At 40.1% G+C, this 23,975-nt stretch overlaps 1 protein-coding gene across 26 annotated transcripts in view; it reads right to left on the bottom strand.

The window, feature by feature from the left end:
* Positions 1 to 23,975, bottom strand: part of RIMS2 (regulating synaptic membrane exocytosis 2) — a 506,258-nt gene that overhangs the window by 145,740 nt on the left and 336,543 nt on the right. For 17 of the 26 annotated variants that reach the window (XM_075213921.1, XM_075213923.1, XM_075213924.1 and 14 more), the window contains 7 exons: positions 23,591 to 23,744; positions 20,324 to 20,350; positions 18,257 to 18,325; positions 13,882 to 14,035; positions 11,196 to 11,312; positions 1,552 to 1,617; positions 1 to 57 (listed from right to left, as the gene is read on the bottom strand). The exon at positions 1 to 57 is cut by the window's left edge and continues 51 nt beyond it. In XM_075213921.1, coding sequence (XP_075070022.1) covers positions 1 to 57; positions 1,552 to 1,617; positions 11,196 to 11,312; positions 13,882 to 14,035; positions 18,257 to 18,325; positions 20,324 to 20,350; positions 23,591 to 23,744 — 644 coding nt within the window. The remainder of the gene's footprint in view (positions 58 to 1,551; positions 1,618 to 11,195; positions 11,313 to 13,881; positions 14,036 to 18,256; positions 18,326 to 20,323; positions 20,351 to 23,590; positions 23,745 to 23,975) is intronic. The other 9 variants (XM_075213934.1, XM_075213938.1, XM_075213939.1 and 6 more) reach the window with 6 other exon arrangements.

Raw genomic sequence — 23,975 nt, 5'->3', positions numbered from 1 at the left:
GAACGCAGCATTCGGATAGCATCTTCACAAAAGATAGGGTAAATGGGGTGATCCTTGCTGCCAAGAAATGGGCAGAGACAGTGAACTCGTTATCCATGCACTTTAATAATTTGAATGTCAAACAAATGTCAAACCACTGCAAAAGCAAAACAGAAAACACAAAATCTGTTACAACGTAATGTGTACAGAGACAATAGTTACCAAATTATACCCATCTGTGTTAATCTGTCGTAAAACAGAGATCACAATGTGGCTTAAAGTGGACAGAGCGGAGGCAGCCATCGCGTGGCCTGAACCAACGCTCAGGGAGAATGCAGTAGCCTCATTCTTTCCAAACATCATGCTAGGACTAGAATCATGTACATAGTACCATGTGTGTGTGGGTATTATATGCGTGCTATCCTTAGCTCAAACATGTTATGTGACAAAATGATAGAACCCATGGACACTCCGGCTAAAGATTTAGGCGCACAATAGATGTAATTTACGGACAAGCAGTATAAATAGCGTATTTACACCCATATGCTGAGCTGTACTTTAGATCTGCGCAGTAGCGTATGAATCCTGTTTACACCGGGCACACGTCACAGACACTTACGGCCCCATGTTGCACCCGTGTTTGAATGTATTTGTTTTATGTTCAACGCATTTGCAATTAGGCATCCCAAAAACGTACACACTACTCTCCATCTTGTGTCCAAAGTGTTTTACTAAAACACGCACACAAAAGCATAATATATGTCCAACCGACTAAGAAAGAGCCATTCAGCATCAACGGTGCAATCACAAACAGGCAATCACTAGTGGTTCACTGGTGCCAGAGACCGTCGTCCTCTGTTATTTACACCTGCCCCTCACCCACAGCAAATAATAGAGTATTATCCGGTGTATATACGTCTTTTTAGCGATGTGGATCTATTAGCAATGCCATCACTGTACTCTGAGTATGTCAGAAAGCCCCCATCACACCCTATCCAGGTGCAAGCAGCCATAAGTGTCAGATCTGCATGGGTGCATGTGGGGGCACCCATTTCTCTGGGCATGTGCAGATACACTATGCAAACTGGTGTAATAAGCATTCTGCATCAGCCTCTCTAGGTTTTCTCCTGTAACAGTTCACTTTTTAATGTGGAACTTCTCACCAAAATCCTACCGCGGTACAACCGCAACAGCTGCTAAAAGGGCTTATATAAAGCGTCAGCACCATCCCTTAGAACAAGCTCCACATTTCCGTACAGAGTATTCTGAAATGAGAATGTAGCGCTTATATAGAAGGTACTGGTGATGTCACGTGTCCTATTAGATGGACCAGTCTTTATAGCCGGTATAGAGAAAATAAAGTGGCAAAAGGGGAATGTATTCTGTCATTCAGTTAGATTGGGCTGAGGGGGCTGTGTATAGCTATATTAAAAATAAAACAAAATAATATCAGAGCCAAAACTGTAACTAGAAAAGCTTTAAAATCTTTCAACTACTCTTTCTGTTGCATAGAAAGCTACTTAGACACACAGCATGTGCTCAGGCACCACACTCAATCTAGGCAATACGAACCTTGGTTCTCTTAGATGATGGTCAAAGGATTGACTGAATCTCGTGCGAGGTAGTGTGAGATAATGACTGGAGCAACGGCAGAAAACAAGAACAGTGAGATGTTGAGTTGGCCAAATAAATGCAGGTTACTGAGAGAAACATATATAATAAGCCCTGCAGGAGCCTGAGGAACACAGTGTGAGGTACAATTATATTTCAAGACAAAACTAATTTCACAGCGCTGCACTGAATCGTATGAGGATCTATAGGAACATACATGTTTCTCATGAAAAAGAAAATCCATTATTGCCTTTTGTATATAGCTATATTTATGGACTAGTCATCTATGTATATACTTAGGCTAGGAATGTGAGAATTCATCCACTAATACATGTGTGCAGAGGGCAAAAATGTTATTAGGTTTGATGACAGAAGAATGACAGTCATTTCCTGGGTAGGGCAATGGCACTCATTTGTTGGGCAGATGAATGGCAGTCACTTATAAGTCTGTATGATCCCAACAGGTCTCAGTGAAACAGGTGGTTGGCAGCAGTTGGGGTGTAGCGTCTCTGTAAAACAGGTGTTTGGCAGTAATTGGGGTATAGGGTCTCTGTGAAACAGGTGGTTGGCAGCAGTTGGGGTGTAGCGTCTCTGTAAAACAGGTGTTTAGCAGTAATTGGGGTATAGGGTCTCTGTGAAACAGGTGGTTGGCAGCAGTTGGGTGTAGGGTCTCTGTGAAAAAGGTGTTTAGCAATAATTGGAGTGTAGGGTCCCTCTAAAACAGGTGGTTGGCAGCAATTGGAGTGTAGGATCTCTGTGAAACAAGTGGATAGTAGTAGTTGGGTGTAGGGTCCCCGTGAAACAGGTGGTTGGCAGTAGTTGGGTGTAGGGTCTCTGTGAAACAGGTGGTTGGCAGTAGTTGGGTGTAGGGTCTCTGTGAATCAGGTGGTTGGCAGTAGTTGGGTATAGGGTCTCTGTGAAACAGGTGGTTGGCAGTAGTTGGGTATAGGGTCTCTGTGAAACAGGTGGTTGGCAGTAGTTGGGTGTAGGGTCTCTGTGAAAAAGGTGTCTAGCAATAATTGGAGTGTAGGGTCCCTCTAAAACAGGTGGTTGGCAGCAATTGGAGTGTAGGATCTCTGTGAAACAAGTGGATAGTAGTAGTTGGGTGTAGGGTCTCTGTGAAACAGGTGGTTGGCAGTAGTTGGGTGTAGGGTCTCTGTGAAACAGGTGGTTGGCAGTAGTTGGGTGTGGGGTCTCTGTGAAACAGGTGGTTGGCAGTAGTTGGGTGTAGGGTCTCTGTGAAGCAGGTGGTTGGCAGTAGTTGGGTGTAGGGTCTCTGTGAAACAGGTGGTTGGCAGTAGTTGGGTGTGGGGTCTCTGTGAAACAGGTGGTTGGCAGTAGTTGGGTGTAGGGTCTCTGTGAAACAGGTGGTTGGCAGTAGTTGGGTGTAGGGTCTCTGTGAAACAAGGGGATAGTAGTAGTTGGGTGTAGGGTCTCTGTGAAACAGGTGGTTGGCAGTAGTTGGGTGTAGGGTCTCTGTGAAACAGGTGGTTGGCAGTAGTTGGGAGTAGGGTCTCTATGAAACAAGGGGATAGTAGTAGTTGGGTGTAGGGTCTCTGTGAAACAGGTGGTTGGCAGTAGTTGGGTGTAGGGTCTCTGTGAAATAGGTGGTTGGCAGTAGTTGGGTGTAGGGTCTCTGTGAAACAGGTGGTAGGCAGTAGTTGGGTGTAGCATCTCTGTGAAATAGGTGGTTGGCAGTAGTTGGGTGTAGGGTCCCTGTGAAGCAGGTGGTTGGCAGTAGTCGGGCTGTAGGGTCTCTGTGAAGCAGGTGGTTGGCAGTAGTTGGGTGTGGGGTCTCTGTGAAACAGGTGGTAGGCAGTAGTTGGGTGTAGCATCTCTGTGAAATAGGTGGTTGGCAGTAGTTGGGTGTAGGGTCCCTGTGAAGCAGGTGGTTGGCAGTAGTCGGGCTGTAGGGTCTCTGTGAAACAGGTGGTTGGCAGTAGTTGGGTGTAGGGTCTCTGTGAAACAGGTGGTAGGCAGTAGTTGGGTGTAGCATCTCTGTGAAATAGGTGGTTGGCAGTAGTTGGGTGTAGGGTCTCTGTGAAACAGGTGGTTGGCAGTAGTTGGGTGTAGGGTCTCTGTGAAACAGGTGGTAGGCAGTAGTTGGGTGTAGCATCTCTGTGAAATAGGTGGTTGGCAGTAGTTGGGTGTAGGGTCCCTGTGAAGCAGGTGGTTGGCAGTAGTCGGGCTGTAGGGTCTCTGTGAAACAGGTGGTTGGCAGTAGTTGGGTGTAGGGTCTCTGTGAAACAGGTGGTAGGCAGTAGTTGGGTGTAGCATCTCTGTGAAATAGGTGGTTGGCAGTAGTTGGGTGTAGGGTCTCTGTGAAACAGGTGGTTGGCAGTAGTTGGGTGTAGGGCCTCTTGCAACATGACGGTACACTATCCTGGACTCACTGGCCAACTAGATTTAACACTTAAACCAAGTATATCCAATATGTAAAAATTGTTATTGTTCAGAACTATTGTTTTCTCACCACATACAGTGCAATCATGAACTGATTTGGTTGGAATTCCAAACATGTTTCCATTTTGGGTGGAGGAATTCCTAAAGTCTATTGTAAATGCACAGTATATTGACAACAATTATTGCATATTATAAATGTTCAGACTTTTACATACCTACATGACATGTCTCTCAGTAACATTATATTCCATTAAGAACTGATAAACAATGTTTAAAAAAAGCTACAATCTTGGGGTAAATGTATCAATCTCCGGTTTTGTCAACTCGCGGGAGTTCGGCGAGATGACAGCTTAAATTTAAAGCGGCGCTGCCTTGTAAAGGGAAGTTTTCCTTTACAAGGCAGCGCCGCTTTAAATGTACTATATGGTATTATGCGAGTCTGTTCACACATACTCTGTGAGCCTATGTTAATAATGCCACTTTTCTTTTTAATAAAACCTCCTTAACTCTATAATCAGTTAAGTCAGCCTGCAATAAAAATAACAAAACAGGTCTTAAAAACTCACCCAAAACAAAAGAAATCTTGAAAATCTCACACAAAGCTCTTTTTTTTGTTTTGGGTGGAATGCAATGAGCTCAGCTAAAAAAAAGAAAATGTACTTACCTTGAATGTCACCCGCCTTGGTCTGAAATAGCTGCAACGGTGCCATGCAGCACTCCTCTTACAGCTAGGTCTGTTTTAAGCAGGCCAAGTGGGAGTACAATGCCCTCGTCTGTGAACTTTCCATTCTCGTGAATGGGGAGTTCATGGGGGAGGGGCGTCGACACCCTCTCGTCCTGTTAGAAACAGACCTAGTGGTAAGAGGAATGAAGAGTTCCGTCTTTGACCCAGACAGATCCCATGAAAGGCGCATCCGAGTTATGTACAATATAGATTTGTATCTTAAATCAGTTATTCTTTAAAATCTGGACTGACCAAAATTACATCCAGATTTACCTCTCTTGCGTACAAGGTAAAATATAGCAATCTATGCAGATATTGGCCTTAAACCACGTACCCGCTGTTGTTCAGAAATATTTTTTAAATAAACATAAAAACACAAGTAAACTGCAGTGTGTTATTGTATGCACTTCCACAACAAAATTCGATTTTAGCCTAAACTTTGCAGCAACTTCATCTATCTCTTTAAAAGAAACTTGCCTCACATATTATTATTCTCATTATTATTATTATCATTTATTTGTTGGGCACCACAAGGATTCCGCAGCGCCGTACATAGTACAAACAGTAGACCATACAGGGTTAAACAGTACAGAACGATAAACACAAAGTACCAATGCTTCAGTAACTCCAGGACAGACATATGGAGTAAGGACAGAGCAGAAGAACAGGTAGGGAGACACGGGGGAAGAGGGGCCCTGCTCATAAGAGCTTACATCCTAAGGGAGGGTGGACAAATCAGACACGAGAGGGAGCTGGTGATGCCAGGGGAGAGAAGAAGGGGCCAGGGGAGAGAGGGAATAGCGAGCAGAGTAGATGAGGGGTTAACAAACAATAATACCTCACATACCAAACAATAATATCTCATATACCAAACAATAATACCTCACTCACCAAACAATAATACCTCACTCACCAAACAATAATACCTCACTCACCAAACAATAATACCTCACATACCAAACAATAATACCTCACTCACCAAACAATAATACCTCACTCACCAAACAATAATACCTCACATACCAAACAATAATACCTCACTCACCAAACAATAATACCTCACTCACCAAACAATAATACCTCACATACCAAACAATAATACCTCACATACCAAACAATAATACCTCACATACCAAACAATAATACCTCACTCACCAAACTATAATACCTCACTCACCAAACAATAATACCTCACATACCAAACAATAATACCTCACATACCAAACAATAATACCTCACTCACCAAACAATAATACCTCACATACCAAACAATAATACCTCACATACCAAACAATAATACCTCACATACCAAACAATAATACCTCACATACCAAACAATAATACCTCACATACCAAACAATAATACCTCACATACCAAACAATAATACCTCAGATACCAAACAATAATACCTCACTCACCAAACTATAATACCTCACTCACCAAACAATAATACCTCACTCACCAAACAATAATACCTCACATACCAAACAATAATACCTCACATACCAAACAATAATACCTCACTCACCAAACAATAATACCTCACTCACCAAACAATAATACCTCACACACCAAACAATAATACCTCACATACCAAACAATAATACCTCACATACCAAACAATAATACCTCACATACCAAACAATAATACCTCACTCACCAAACAATAATACCTCACTCACCAAACAATAATACATCACATACCAAACAATAATACCTCACATACCAAACAATAATACCTCACATACCAAACAATAATACCTCACATACCAAACAATAATACCTCACTCACCAAACAATAATACCTCACTCACCAAACAATAATACCTCACTCACCAAACAATAATACCTCACTCACGAAAGAATAATACCTCACTCACCAAACAATAATACCTCACTCACGAAACAATAATACCTCATTCACCAAACAATAATACCTCACTCACCAAACAATAATACCTCACATAATAAACAATAATACCTCACATACCAAACAATAATACCTCACTCACCAAACTATAATACCTCACTCACCAAACAATAATACCTCACATAATAAACAATAATACCTCACATACCAAACAATAATACCTCACTCACCAAACAATAATACCTCACTCACCAAACAATAATACCTCACTCACCAAACAATAATACCTCACTCACCAAACAATAATACCTCACTCACCAAACAATAATACCTCACATAATAAACAATAATACCTCACATACCAAACAATAATACCTCACTCACCAAACTATAATACCTCACTCACCAAACAATAATACCTCACATAATAAACAATAATACCTCACATACCAAACAATAATACCTCACTCACCAAACAATAATACCTCACTCACCAAACAATAATACCTCACTCACCAAACAATAATACCTCACTCACCAAACAATAATACCTCACTCACCAAACAATAATACCTCACATACCAAACAATAATACCTCACATACCAAACAATAATACCTCACATACCAAACAATAATACCTCACATACCAAACAATAATACCTCACATACCAAACAATAATATCTCACATACCAAACAATAATACCTCACTCACCAAACAATAATACCTCACTCACCAAACAATAATACCTCACTCACCAAACAATAATACCTCACATACCAAACAATAATACCTCACATACCAAACAATAATACCTCACATACCAAACAATAATACCTCACTCACCAAACAATAATACCTCACTCACCAAACAATAATACCTCACATACCAAACAATAATACCTCAGATACCAAACAATAATACCTCACTCACCAAACTATAATACCTCACTCACCAAACAATAATACCTCACTCACCAAACAATAATACCTCACATAATAAACAATAATACCTCACATACCAAACAATAATACCTCAGATACCAAACAATAATACCTCACTCACCAAACAATAATACCTCACTCACCAAACAATAATACCTCACTCACCAAACAATAATACCTCACATACCAAACAATAATACCTCACATACCAAACAATAATACTTCACACACCAAACAACAATACCAATAATACCTCACATACCAAACAATAATACCTAGCTCACCAAACAATAATACCTCACTCACCAAACTATAATACCTCACTCACCAAACTATAATACCTCACTCACCAAACAATAATACCTCACATACCAAACAATAATACCTAGCTCACCAAACAATAATACCTCACTCACCAAACTATAATACCTCACTCACCAAACAATAATACCTCACTCACCAAACAATAATACCTCACTCACCAAACAATAATACCTCACTCACCAAACTATAATACCTCACTCACCAAACAATAATACCTCACTCACCAAACAATAATACCTCACTCACCAAACAATAATACCTCACATACCAAACAATAATACCTCACATACCAAACAATAATACTTCACACACCAAACAACAATACCAATAATACCTCACATACCAAACAATAATACCTAGCTCACCAAACAATAATACTTCACACACCAAACAATAATACCAATAATACCTCACTCACCAAACAATAATACTTCACACACCAAATAATAATACCAATAATACCTCACATACCAAACAATAATACCTAGCTCACCAAATAACAATACCTCACATAAGTTTAAGTGAAGCCATAACATGAGGGCAAATAAAATATTGTGTTATATTTCATCAGCACTGACCATTAGGGGTTAAACATTCTTCGGCAGCCAGCCAATCACTTTGTGGGGAGTGGTTTGCAGGAGGTTATAAATTAACCTGGCACAGTGGGCTGACTCTCTTGGTTCCCGGATTTCAGATACCTCCCTCCATAGTTGTCAATTCCGCTTAAAACAAGCGGAATTGGGCTTCTTTTTTTGTGAAGTTGCGTTTTGTTTCCCACTGCCGCGGGGAGCTTGTTTTTGGGCTTGGACACGTTCTCCAAGTCCTCAGGCTGCATAATCGTTGTTTTTTTGTTTTTTTTTTCCCTGTTACCATATTGTGATTGGTGCATTCAGTTTGTTTTTTTTGTGGGCGGGTTGTGCAGCAAATTCCTCCAATGAAGTGGCGCTTTGTGGGTGGGCGGAGTCAGAGGAGGACATGGGATAAATTACAGGAAGACGGATCTACAGCAACCTACTGAGATAAGTGCTGTGACAGACACACGATCGCTGCACTTATAGCAGGTAACACTGCTGTATAACACCCTCCCCTCCCATTCAGTAAGCTGCTTATACTGTTATATCATGGGGCTGTGTGGTATAGACATACCAGTGTCCTAAATTACAGCATTTGCTTTTTCATTTGCCATATCAGTGTATAAATGTGTCCTCTTGTGTTTATAAAGATTTTCAAAATGGAGATTCAGTGTAGAAATTAGTGTTATAGAAAAGGACGGTCCCCTGTAAGTTGGGCTTTTTAGGATTGGTTGGGGCTTGTTTGTCACTAACCGGTTGCTTGTTTTTCATTTCAGAGTTGGCAACTCTGCCTCCCTCCCGCCCTGCATAGGTTTGGTTATGTTACGATTTAATTTTCTTGTCTGAAGACAAGGCGCAGTGGGCGGGAGAGCAATGCAGTCGGCGACCAATCGAAGGTGCTACCGTTGAATTGGGCGCACATCACTGCCCCTTTTTACAGTAACCCGACTCTTGGTCCTCTGGGGCGGAGGGTCCCTTGTCGTAACGCGGCAATGTGAGTCCAGAAGGGGGCAGTCGCGATGACGCCAAGTTTAGTACCGGCCAACGGTAAAGACTTGGAATTGGTAAAGTCTTGGGACAGCGGTATTGAGATTCACCTTACGCTGTATTGGTTTAAAGATTGGTTGTTAGCTGACTGCTTCGTTCTCGTCGCCATCAGACTCTTAAATAAAATTTCCCACTAAATAAACTGCAACCTTTTTTGCCAAAAATTACATCTTGTGTCCGTGTGGTTATTCTTAGTTAACTATGTTATCAAGTTTAACTCAAAGGTATAAGTGTAATGATAAAAGGTATTAACACTGAGTATTTTATAATTAATAATACCTCACATAACAAATAATAATACCTCACATATCAACTAATAATACCTCACATATCAACTAATAATACCTCCCATACCAAATAACAATACTTCACATACTAAATAATAATACCTCACACATCAAATAATAATACCTCACGAACCAATTAATAATACCTCACATTATAGACACACATAAGCAATAAACCAACAGTCTCAATATACCTGGGACTGTCCTGAATTATAGATGCAGATAAGGACGTGGCCATGTAGAAAACTGGTGTAACATGGGTTCGCTTAGGGTTTATAGGCATTGCCTAATTTGACCTGATTTTTCAATCTGGAATATGTTGAGGTGTGCATTAGTAGCACAGTAAATTTCTAGATACAAACTACCATAAATAACAGTTAATTACACATAGGTACAAACTCTATGCAAAGTTTATGGTGTAGAGGAGCTTTAAAAGGCAGTAATGGAGAGGTTTATCCACACTAATCTATACATCAGACCCAATAGAGGGACAACACTGAATATATGGACATAAGGACTCCAAAAGAGTGATTGTGGGGACATGTTTGGGAAACTGTACTGAAGTTCACCTTCACCTTGCCCCCCCCCCCCCCCCCCCCCGCGACAAAAACGGTATTTTGTTGCGAGGGGCAGGGCCAAAATGACGCGATTCACCGCGCCCCGCACCTCCCGCCCTCCAACCCAACCCCCTGCCTGGGGTCTCCCAGAAGGAAGTTCCAAAACGTTGGCAGGTATGAGATACTCTAGTGGAGTCCTGTGATAGATTTCTAGAGACAATAATACCCTATCAAGACTGATTCAATGCAACCTCGGACAAATATATGAACATATTTTAGAAAAAAAAGTTATATATTCTTTTTCTTTTAGAAGCAATTTTCCTTGACCTTAACACGTTTTTGTGGAATGTTTTGGAGGAGTGCAAAAAGAAAATTGCTCCACTTTCCACAATATTAAATATCCCTGTATAGAATAAATAGACAGACAAACACCTATCTAGAAGTCAGACATTTGCTAAACGCATTTTAGACTATGACAAAATAATGTGGAGGCAGCCATTTTGTGGGTTGAGCCAATATGCATAATGATGCAGCCTATCAGTTCACTAGGAAAGTGTGACATTACTGAGGCTTCTTATGAGCGGTCAAGGTGTCGCTAGTTCATGAATGCTGGCTCAGCACACAAAATGGCTGCCCCACACAGTGGGAAAATGATTGGTGCACTTTTCTCTATCGGAACACCCTTTCTACAAAATATTGACCAAAAGTGTTCCATGAGTCACTGAGAGAGAACAAAACATATCCAAATAAATCCAAAATGCTATAATGTAAAGTATGGTCTTGGTCAGACATGTTAGACTTCCCACATGATTTCTAGGCCTCACTAAAATGGCGTCTCCTTCCCATTCAAGGGTTCTGCTATGTTCTTTAGTTACCTTTCTCTGTCTGGGGAGTAGTGGTTATCTAATACACGATGCCTTTCCACTCTGCCCATGAAATTGTAATGTGCAGGGCCAGTTCTTGTCCCACTTGGTCCCTGTTCCATACTCCTACTGGAAGAAAGGGAAGCTTGTCAGTTCCAGAGTAATGATATTTATAGCGTGCTCCTTAATACTTATATAGGTAACGAGCAACTTGAGATTATAGCCGTTACCTACACGTAGTCAAGGCAGCCATTTTGTGCGCTGAATCAATATGCATGAGAAAGCAGCCTATCAATTCATGGTGACAATACTAAGACATGAGGCACAAAGCACCTTGTGCCTCAGCAATGTCAATAGCTCATAATAAATTGCTAAGTTGAACACTGGTTCCGCTCACAAAATAGCTGTCTCCACCGGGTGTAGGTGACTGGTACATTTTAATAAAGCATTCATTTTGCTGCAGTGCCCCCTGCTGGAGATGTAGTGAATGTATTAAAGCCACTACATCTCAGAAATATTACAGCTTTATATATATATTATCCTATATCCATTTGTATAGTGTACAACGATACACTTAAACAAATAATAAAGCAAAAATAAAATGTTAAGTTTGAAGGGAAGATTTATATTAGCACAGTTCCATAGATGCAAACACCACAAATCTAGGGCCTGATTGATTAAGGAACTTAAATTAAGAAGTTTCTTATTTAAGTCTCCTGGACAAAACCATGTTACAATGCAAGGGGGAAAAATTAGTTTTCTGTTTTGCACATAAGTTAAATACTGACTGTTTTTTCATGTAGCACACAAATACTTGATAGCTTATTTGTATACTGAAATGTAATGTAAAGTTGATATTTGTGTGCTACATGAAAAAACAGTCAGTATTTAACTTATGTGCAAAACAGAAAACTAATTTACACCCCTTGCATTGTAACATGGTTTTGTCCAGGAGACTTAAATAAGAAACTTCTTAATTCAAGATCCTTAATGAATCAGGCCCCTAGTCTTGATGCTTAAGGAATATTTAAACTGCAAAAAAATTTGCTGATACGATAAGCGTTAAGGTTCAGCCCGTAAAGGGTTGTGGGTAACCATCATTCCCCATCCACTTGTTGAAGATGTTAGACAGCTTCCACCGGATTCTAAACTGTCTAGGATTAACAGAAAACGTCATCATCCACAAATTATTTTAACTTTACGAACCCTACTGTATGAAGCCATTTTACCCACCGGCACTAAAACTTACCACTGACAGAAAGGGAAGTGAGAGAGATGTTAATGTCACGTGTCTATGTAGAACAAAAATGGTACAGAATGCATTTTTAAAATTGCCACGTCTAAGAAGACAGTCAACCTGTTGCTCTTTAACTGTTGTGTGACTACAAGTCCCATAATGATTTGCCTTGTAATTTCACAACCACAAACAGGCTGCTAGCACTGAGGTATAAATCTTGGCGTGTATCTAGTATTAAATGAGGGGGAGAGCAAACTTAGACATTTACAAATGAACAAGGACTAAAAGATGTCTGTACATTCTCCACCATCGCACTTTCTGTGACCTGAGCTACACAAAGCGAATCACAACAAAGAAGTGTATGTCCTTTAGTAAGAGATGGAGGCTCCGTGCTAGCAGAATAGAGTTTCTTATTTGCAGTGCTTGCGTGCGTTACTTTGTAACAGACACAATAAGACAGACATTATCCGCACCAACAGGTCAGCAAGGAATACTCAGTCATAACAACAACAACACACTAACACTGCAACAGGAAACATTAAACTGTAATGTCAGAACATTATCTGGGCCAATGCTGACAGGTAGGAATTCAAAGTACAGTTAGCTACTGAAATATGTCCATACACCGACATAAGTTATATAGGGGGGGAATTTATTTACAGTAATAATAATATCTTATAATAAGGTGGTCACATATCAAAATTGGGACATGCAATAAGCTGAAAGAGGTGTTGATCAGGCAATGAGATGCGAGTGTCTCACAAATTCTAGAAGTCTCCGACTCAGGACTTGAGCAGCTGTGTAAGTTGGTGTATATTTACTACATTAAATATTTGTTTTTGAGTGGAGTTCTTCTTCAAAGTGGTCTTGTGATCCCCACATCAAAACCGCTGCCTTTAAAATATGCACTTACTAACATCAAACATGCACATTCACAGCGCAGTCACCATCAGCCATCAATCAGACACTTGTTTGCATTAGTCCATCTTGCAAGAGACAAATCAATTCTCATTGCTGATTAGTTGCTATGGGATAGTGCACTCAGCTTAGTGAGTAGCCCACACTGTGCATACTTCACAATTCATCCCATACATCTGGAATACTATAGCATACAAAAGAGAGTTTAGTCATGACAACAAATGAAAGACATATCTTTGCTATTTGATTCGGTAGAATGATTATAATTAAAGACTTACCTACGTCGTAAGATGTTTGAGCTACAAGTAATATGCAGTTTCACACAATACAGTAAGAACAATCAGTTTAGGAGCATCTGGGTGTGATACTTAGGTTATAATGGCAGTGCCGATGGTAAAAGAGCAATATCCCTTATAGATGTTTGTTATAGGCAGAACTAAGATATTAAACATTTACTTAAACCAGTGATAGGCAGTAGCTTCAAAGTAAAAAAAAAAAATATAAAAAAAAAAAGATTTTTTTTGCTTAAAAAACATGCAATACCTTTGTGGAGGCGGAACACTTGGAGACCAGGATCTTGTCCTTCCTATACTATCAACATTGAGCGATCCTGTCCGAGAACAGTGATTAGATGACATGACTTGCTCTGGAACGGATAACGTTGAGCTCTGCATATCGCGACCGTTGTGCCGTAAATCTGTAAAACAGCATAACACATCTGATGGGAGTAACTGCATTTAAATTCAAAATACAGATCTACCAAGTGGTGTAATCCTAAAAAGACAGTAGTGTAGATGGTCTAGCAAACTAGTGGATGTGTCTATGTTAAATAGTAGGTGTGGCTTAATTGATAGTATGATAATAAATATGTATAAAATGTTCATAATTTGAATAACTTATAAAGGGATGTTGTATGTAGTGTTGTCACATATCCCAGCGTACAGAATAAAAGACAAAGCCCTGTGCAGTTGTCAAAACACAGTAAATAAGAACCAGGGCCAACTAAACGTGGGCTTCTCTTTGTTTTACTTTAGCGATTCTCATTGGCTACAGCGTGGCAGACAAAAAACATACTACCTACCACCTACCACAATGACCTATGGATGTACTAACTACTACTCATATTAATCTGCTATGACACTTAAAACATATAAAGATACAAATTTTAGATTTTGGTGGCACATTCCTGTTACCAATACCTGTGGCGTGCACCACATTTACGACATTTCCCAGTAAAGATCACCATCACTTTAAGTGTTTTAATTATTTCACACATTTGTACTCAAGCCAAGCTTAAAAACCTGTCCTGGCCTGGGCTCCTGTGTGATAAATATATAAATGTTACACAAGTCACAAAACCGGCAGATTGTTTCATGTTTCTACCAGTGCTGACCCCACAATCAGGGGGGGCCTATAAGGAGGCAACTTGTGGCAGATGTCTCAGGCAGAAACATTTTGGGAGGGGCAGCAAAGTAAATGGACTTTTATATTATACATTTAAAAAGCCAACTTTTTTTATGCAAAAGACTAAATTAGAGGTATTTACTTTGTTGTGGTGGGCAACAGGCGACCTGGCGAACCTTCACCTGCAGCACCTTGCTCTATGCCTAGGAGTGTCCTATGAGGAGCATGTGGGCAGATCTCAGTGGCATATAAAGAGCACGTCGGCAGATCTGAGTGGCCTATGAGGAGCACGTGGGCAGATCTGAGTGGCCTATGAGGAGCACGTGGGCAGATCTGAGTGGCCTATGAGGAGCACATGGGCAGATCTGAGTGGCCTATGAGGAGCACATGGGCAGATCTGAGTGGCATATGAGGAGTATGTGGGCAGATCTGAGTGGCCTACGAGGAGCACGTGGGCAGATCTGAGTGGCCTACGAGGAGCATGTGGGCAGATCTGAGTGACATATGAGGAGCATGTGGGCAGATCTAGGTGGCCTACGAGGAGCACGTGGGCATATCTGAGTGGCCTACGAGGAGCATATAGGCAGATCTGAGTGGCATATGAAGAGCATGTGGGCAGATCTGAGTGGCATATGAGGAGCACGTGGGCAGATCTGAGTGGCATATGAAGAGCATGTGGGCAGATCTCAGTGGCATATGAGGATCACGTGGGCAGATCTGAGTGGCATATGAGGAGCACGTGGGCAGATCTGAGTGGCCTATGAGGTGCACGTGGGCAAATCTGAGTGGCCTACGAGGAGCACGTGGGCAAATCTGAGTGGCCTACGAGGAGCACGTGGGCAGATCTGAGTGGCATATGAGGAGCACGTGGGCAGATCTGAGTGGCCTACGAGGAGCATGTGGGCAGATCTGAGTGGCATATGAGGAGCATGTGGGCAGATCTGAGTGGCATATGAGGAGCATGTGGGCAGATCTGAGTGGCATATGAGGAGCATGTGGGCAGATCTGAGTGGCATATGAGGAGCATGTGGGCAGATCTGAGTGGCCTAAGAGGAGCACGTGGGCAGATCTGAGTGGCCTATGAGGAACACGTGGGCAGATCTGAGTGGCATATCAGGAGCACGTGGGCAGATCTGAGTGGCATATCAGGAGCACGTGGGCAGATCTCAGTGGTATATGAGGAGCACGTGGGCAGATCTCAGTGGTATATGAGGAGCATGTGGGCAGATCTCAGTGGCATATAAGGAGCATGTAGACAGATCTCAGTGGCATATAAGGAGCGTGTAGACAGATCTCAGTGACATTCGAGGTGCATGTGGGGAGATCTGAGGGGCATGTAGGGGGGGGAGTTTCAGAGTACATGTGGGGCTATTTTGTGTCTGAATGGCATGTGGTGGAATCTAGAACAAGTGAGAGTCATAAGATATTGAGATGAGTGAGGTTGGGAGTGTTGAGGCCATTTTGGAGCTGTTTTTTCAATGTGTGGCCCTTTTGAAGGTTGGAGGGCCACACATGCCTTTTAAAGCACACAGAGCTCAAATATGAATGTTTATGGTAATTTTTCTAAGGAATGAGAAATGCACCATTTAATTTGCCACCTTAAGTAGCAAAACAGGCACACCACTGTCCACAACAGACTGTTAGATGATCTGCTTCCAATAATCTAGGATTTCTTTCACCATTGAATGCTTTCAAATTGTGATGTCATAAAGCAGTTGACCAGGGAACATGTCTTTTGTACATATAGCCAGAGGGAGCTACTGCAATTGGAGCCACACTGCCCTCCGTAGTAACGTGCGTTGCACCAGGCTCACAGCTTGCAGGCTGTTCAGATATTACATTTTTGGCCCTAACCCTATCTCATTTTAGCGCTGTGAGTCTAGTACTCCCCAAGCTGCTCCAGCCTACACACGGTGGAGGCAGCTATTTTGTGAGTCGAGAAGTAATTTTTTAATGGTATCTGAAATAAATTCTAAAAGTTGGGAAATTTTACAAAACATAGAGAAGTTCAGAAGCATATGGGATCTCATGTCTAGAAGCCCAACATCCAGGAAGTTCAGGAAGGAAAAAAATGAATCAATTACTTCTGTTCAGTGAATGCCATAAACACCAACATGATCATCACTGGCCTCTTCCTACAGTCACTGAGAGGAGCACTGGTAAACAATCTAATGACAATGGATGCCAGGGTCAGTGTGGGAAAAGAGAGCAGTTATTTCTATGTGTAATTTAGTATATTTTAAACATTGTGCTCCAGGTTATGGAAAAATGTATCAAGGATACCCTAAGTCACAAGCGTTCAGGAGAATAGAACCCTCCTAGTAGTGTAACAGTAAGAGACAAGCCCAACAGTCAAAATGTTTGGTGTCAAATCTGAAGCGATGTTTAATAGAATGGGGTATTCCATACAGGACATTAGAGTACATATAGACAATGTCAGGGCAAGAAGAACATCAGACCACAGACCAAAAATAAATATATTATTGTGTAGAGATCAATGATTCCTATGTTACCTGGTTTATAGCTACAGCCACTGCCACCATTAAAACATATAGGGCAGCACGGTGGCTTAGTGGTTAGCACTTCTGCCTCACAGCACTGGGATCATGAGTTCAATTCCCGACCATGGTCTTATCTGTGTGGAGTTTGTATGTTCTCCCCGTGTTTGCGTGGGTATCCTCTGGGTGCTCCGGTTTCCTCCCACATTCCAAAAACATACTAGTAGGTTAATTGGCTGCTATCAAAATTGACCCCAGTCTCTATGTCTCTGTGTGTGTGTGTATGTTAGGGAATTTAGACTGTAAGCTCCAATGGGGCAGGGACTGATGTGAGTGAGTTCTCTGCACAGCGCTGCGGAATCAGTGGCGCTATATAAATAAATGGTGATGATGATGATATTCAGCTAATCTGGAGCCATGTCTTTAGGGTAGACCTATCATATTACTATCCATGGTGTGGACAATTGACTGCTTTTGTGGATAAGATTAATTCTAGAAATACGTCAGTTCATTTTACTTGATTGTTTAGCTTGTCCACTATGAGTTTTTTGTATGCGAAAATTGTGCATTCAGACTTTGGATATTCTACTTCCGTTTATAGAGAAAGTATGTAAAAATTATTTATGGCTGTTAGTTTCAGAGACCCCTAAAAAAAGGTTCTTTTGTCTTCACAATTTTTACGAGTTGTATGTATTACCTCTGATGAAAACTTACTTCCATCAGCCTTGAGGGACATGGGTAATAGATTTTTGGAAAGGCGATATAACAAACATGAAATCAACAATGCCATTCAGTGTTGGTTGAATTTGGATTGTAAGAAATTATGTATATTTATTTTTATTACTTTGGTTTTGATCACTTTGGCTACATACATAATTTGTGAATATGAGCTGGTGCTTCACAAACGTGGCCTATAAATTGTGGTATTTCATGTTATATCTGTCAGTCTATACCTGTACATCCCGGCTGTTCAATGAACTTTAAGAAAGGTAGCTACAAAGTTTTAAACTTCTTACCTGACACGACCCCAACTCCATCATCGCAGTCATAATCAGACACTTCGCTGTCACTTATTCTCTTGGATCCTGCAAAGAATTCTCAGTGAAAAGCAGCTCTCCAAATCTAATTTCCTCTAATACCAGGAAAATCAAGGTTGTTCGTAAAATAAACAAAAAAAAAACCACAGTTCAATACTAATAACTACAGCTTAAGGAGAAACTGAGGTAAGGGAACAGCGATATATAAGATTAGTAGGGTTGCAGTCCACACCTGTTATCAGAGAGAAAACAAACAAAACCAGAACAAAACTAAATGAGCAGAAACACGCTAATTCAAAGCCAACGTGTGCTATGTGCAACGTATGGTATGTGTTCAAATTTTATAAGAGTATTTTATATCTATTTACAGATGCTCATTCCTTTTGAAAGCATGGATAATAATTTGCTTTATTTTTAATATAATATAACAGTAATGTTATAATATACTATATATCACTATCAAATGATTGTTATAATTTGCCAGAAAAGGCGAAAAGATATAATACATAAATTGAAGGGTGAGAAAAACTAGCTGGCATAAAGTGCATTTGTCACCTGTTCACAGTGGAGGCAGCCATTGTAAGGGCTGAACCAATCAATAATCATAACAAGAGGTTCATCGATGTCAGTATTTCCAAGTGATAGGGAGTTTGGATGCCCCCACTGTGAGAAGGTGACCCGTGTGTTTTAATTTGGGTGATTTAAATGTCTATATGGACAATATTGACAGGTTTGTTAGATGAAAATAATTAGTCAAATATTACAATAACACACACTTCAAATAAGACCACTACTTTATTTTTTTGTCAAATTAGATCTTTTAAAAGTCGTAGAGAAAGATTATACAAAAATACCTTAAAATGGTTATAAAAGTTGATTTATTAACTTAACAGTACTCTATTCCAATATTATTTAAAAGCTATCCTATAAGTTTACTTTTCGTTAAGTGTGATAATTCAAACATGGACTCACTGCACAGTTGGCAGCTGTATCTAACTTCCTAATTGATCTACCAGAATAATTTGTTCCTTCTTACAAACACTAAACTAATTTTTTAATTATTTTACATACGAGACCTGACATTTACTATTACGGTGTACACTTTGGAGACGTATACAATTAGGGTTATTTAAATAAAAATACAAGCACTTTTAAAGGGCACCTTAATTGGAAAAGAAAGTTGCTTTACCTAAAATAGATACTTGTAACATTCACAAAAGTATACTTAAAATTTAGAGAGAGCTTGTTAGAACTAAAGGCACTTCCAATAAGAATAGAATTATGAGAACAGTACTAGTTTTCCACTGCAGTCATACAACTTTGCATCTCTACGTATATGGGTCATTTGAGTGGGTTTAACTACAAATAGGTCTGTGTACTTTCTTATGTTATATTTTCTACAAAGTACAGTGATTGTAAAGCAAACAACTGTGCTATTTTTTACAATTTGTACATTGGAAAATGCTTGTCTGAAAGATCCTTACTGAAGGACCCTGTAGGCCCTTAAAAAGGGAAATTGCAGATCACGGTAACTTGCAAGCAGCTAATTAACTATCTTCATTATAATTGGCACATATCTGTGCTGGGCGCCCCATTGTGCGCACTGGACTATAATACATTAGTGGCGGTCTGAAGCTAGGCGGAAATCCAGCTTCAGGTCTAAAAGGAAACAGAGGTTTGGGAATGGTGAGGAAGAGGCAGCTGGGGAGATAAATAATCATGTAGAGGTATGGATTTTGCATAGGTATGTTCTTTAGTGTTACATTTGTGAATGTTACAAGATGTTGTCTTAAATTGAGTCAGCTTGTGTTTTAGGCTACACTAATCCATTAAAATGTAAAGCAATATAAGAATTTTGCATAATAAAGTCAGCTAAAACGTGTACTTAGGTTTCAAGCAAGCAAGGTGAACTACAGGCAAGTAGGAATTTCGACAATAACACAGAACATATGGACACCATGTGGCATAACCATGTCATGTGCCGTGGTCATACCATACTGTCCATATGTTGACATGCATTATGAATCTCTGGCATGCTGGCGTTACCTGAATTATATGAATATGGGCCTTTATCTGGAAAACAAATATTAATATGAACTGATGTCCAGGGGAGAATGTTATGAAAATAAATATGCAGCAGGGAGATAACATTACCAAATATTAACAATAAGGTGAAATGCATTTGCAAATACTATTTTGAATGATACAAAAACATGTAGATGATGTTGATAAAACAGAGAAAAATATTAATATTGAGTTATCAGCTTTTGCATTTTTTGCTCAGAAATTCAACCATCGTTTTAAGTATCCCTGCTGCATACTGTAGCTTTCCTGAAAATGGTAAATCAAAATATATATATATGGTACTAGAAAAGACATGGAATAAACATGCGGACCCATGAACCATCAATTAAGAGTTGATTGTGCTATGCAACATTGCTATGTAGTTCTTAATTAAACTGTGCAATATAAGTATAGTTTAAGTGTAGAAAACATGAGCAAAGCAAAATATTCCTTCCATATGGCTTCACCTGTTGTTTACATTCAAGAATCTCGCCAAAGGGTCTGGTGACAATAATACATCATCACAGCCAGCGGTGGGAGCTTGGAGATAGCAGACTGGTGATTACTGATCTATATAGCTAATGTACTGACAGTATTCTAGACAATGACCCTTTCTCTAAAGCAGAGGGGTCCAAGTTCAGTTCTCAAGGACTGCCAACAGTTCATGTTTTCAGGATTTCTTTAATTATTTGGGACAGCTAACTGAACTTCTGCCTCACTGCACTGGGGTCTTGAGTTCCATTCCCAATCATGGCCTTATCTGTGTGGAGTTTGTGTGGGTTCCTCCGGGTGCTCCGGTTTCCTCCCACACTCCAAAAACATACTAATAGGTTAATTGGCTGCTATCAAATTGACCTTACTCTGTGTATGTCTGTGTGTGTGTGTGTTAGGAAATTTAGACTGTATGCTCCAATGAGGCAGGGACTGATGTGAGTGAGTTCTCCATACAGCGCTGCGGAATTAGTGGCGCTGTATAAATAAATGGTGATAATGATGATGAATTATGCTCAGGTGAGTTAATCTATTTAGCTGGGTCATTAATTCTCCCTCCTGCTTTTACACTCAGAAATCCTGATGACCTGTTGGTAGCCCTTGAGGATTGGACTTGGACACCTTTGCGATAAAGCATATAGAACAAAAAACATTCTAAAAAGGGTAAGTGATACTGACAATACTTTTACTAAAGGGATCAATGATCCATACTTTTTACAGCCTTGACAGGTAAGCAGTGTCTGCAACGCAGAGTTCCCTGAATATGCCCCATATTCAATTAACTTCCAGGGTCGCGACTACTCGCGGCCGCGCATATAAAGTCCAATTCGGTATCACCACATCGCAGATTTCCTTCCGCAACTTTACGGGGTGCGAAGGGAAATCTGCGGTGTAGCGGTATCGGGAAGGAGGCGGCCACGCGTTCCTGTGATCCCGGAATCTGATTTAATACACCCCTTAGTGTCTAAAGCAGTGCCTACATACCCTTAATCATAGTACACAATATGCACAAATGTGATCCCAATGATTCATGCAAAACAGAAGCTTGTATTTCACAGCATACAATAACAATCAGAGCACGGGCACTTTGATTGTGTGAAAAACAACCTTGTAACACTTATTAATGGAGAACTAAAGTTAAAAATGTATTTATTGAATTAACCATATGTTTAAAAAAATCATGCATGACAGGTTTAGACCAACATAAGTGTTTCTAACTTATACTGAGAACCTATGTAATAGTGTGGACAGTGCTATAACCCATATAATAATATATAGTTGTCAGGAAACATTCATGTGGGAGTCAGGGATGGATTACGACTTGGTTTTCTAGGGAAGCATACACGTTACAGCCAAGGAAATAGTACATAGGATACAGTATTTTACCATCTTCTACGGTGTTTCAAAACTACAAATTCTATTTTCATACAATGACTATATAAGCACATACAATAATGTTCATTTATTGCAAGGTAGACAATATGTGGAGTTGCATCACCTTCACTTAAAGAACTTGTCCACATATATATATATATATATATATATATATATATATATATATATGGTAATATGGTATTATCATTTATTTAGGTATATTACTAATACACTCCCCTACCCACCAATGTCAGATGTTCATTGAAGGCAGGACCAGTTTAAGCCTCCTCCTCTCTGTTATATTGTAGCTTGTAATGTGTCCAGTGCACAGATGCGAGGGTCTTGAAAAGGCATCCATGGAAGGGGGTTTACTAGTAAAATACCTCTAAGAGTGGCCATCACCTTTATTGTTTACACTTTTTGGGAAATGTGAAACAGTTTTGCTCACAATGAAGAAGTTAATCATAGTGCCTGGGGACGAGTTCATATGAGAATACAATATCACTTGTACAGCCTTAGTACGTAACTTTATTTGTTACACTAATTTAATGCTTTTTGTGACTACTTATTTATACTTTGTTGAGGAAAACCACTGACAATAAAAGAGGCATACGATGAAAGTATAACAGTGCCCTGCACAAGAGACAGACATATAATCTTAACCACATAAACATTTACTTTACAAAAGCTGAAACACATTTTAGGGTTTTGAATTACAGTAAGGTAAAAGAAAATTAAGATTAAACAATTACTGCTGATCTTTACTAGTGTGTGAGCTGCGCAGTCTCACATTTCCTATATTAATAGGACAATTGTGTTTTAACTTAAGACCAACATATCAGTTTTATCTCCCTCCTAACAGGACACGGCCATGTTTGTGAGAAAGCATATGGCCTGCAAGTCACTGACTTGCTTTTGCCTGGAATCAGAGCAGATGTTTCTATGTATTCTGTGTGGACTTTGTCATACAAAGTACTGTTGTCAAAGTTTGGTTGTACCCAGAGCCTGGTTAAGACATTATGGGGCCTTAGGCAAGATAATGATCTGAGTCCCCTTCTCCCCTCCGCATGTCAAAAAAAAGCTATTCGATAAAATGGGTAGGGTAATCTGGGCTGTGCCAACTGGGCCTTGGTTGGAACCTAGGTTGCTTAATGGATAATCCGGCTCTAGCTGTTCTTCCTACTGTGGCATCTCCCAATTAGCAATGTCTCAGACTTAAAACTGGATGTGCTTGTAGTTTATGTGTTTAGGAACAAGACAAAGTGGTTGCCCTTAACAGAAGGATAAGGGGTATTTTTTAAAAGACTCAATGTCCAGGACTCATGCAGAGGAGTCTCTGAATATCACACACAGGCTGCGCGGTGTCAACAAGTAAAGACCTACTTTGCAATCTTCTAGTCGGACTCTCTCCGTGCATTTGTCTCCGCTGCATGAATGGAGACGGGTGGGGTAGTGCCAATGAGGACACGTCATGCGTCTGGAGTTTGTACAAATGTGGTTCATCATCTAAAAGTGCAGTTTCTAGTTCAATTAGAATCTGTGGGAATTAAACATAGACAATTAATATACAAATATAGACTAAATATATATATATATCACATGAATAAGATGCTCATTTATTTAACAGTTTTTAAATATTGCGCATAGTTGTAGGTTTTTCAGCTAATAAACTAATACAAGGCCCTCACCAATGTTCCCCTACATATATCTCTGACCTCATCCCAAGGATGTCTACTCTTCTATGTCTAAAATGTAAGTTAGCTATGAT

This window comes from Mixophyes fleayi, chromosome 5, assembly GCF_038048845.1.
Source record: "Mixophyes fleayi isolate aMixFle1 chromosome 5, aMixFle1.hap1, whole genome shotgun sequence".
NCBI classification, from domain to species: domain Eukaryota; kingdom Metazoa; phylum Chordata; class Amphibia; order Anura; family Limnodynastidae; genus Mixophyes; species Mixophyes fleayi.
Note: the sequence above shows the minus strand (reverse complement) of the source record. Positions and strands in the feature narration are given on the sequence as shown.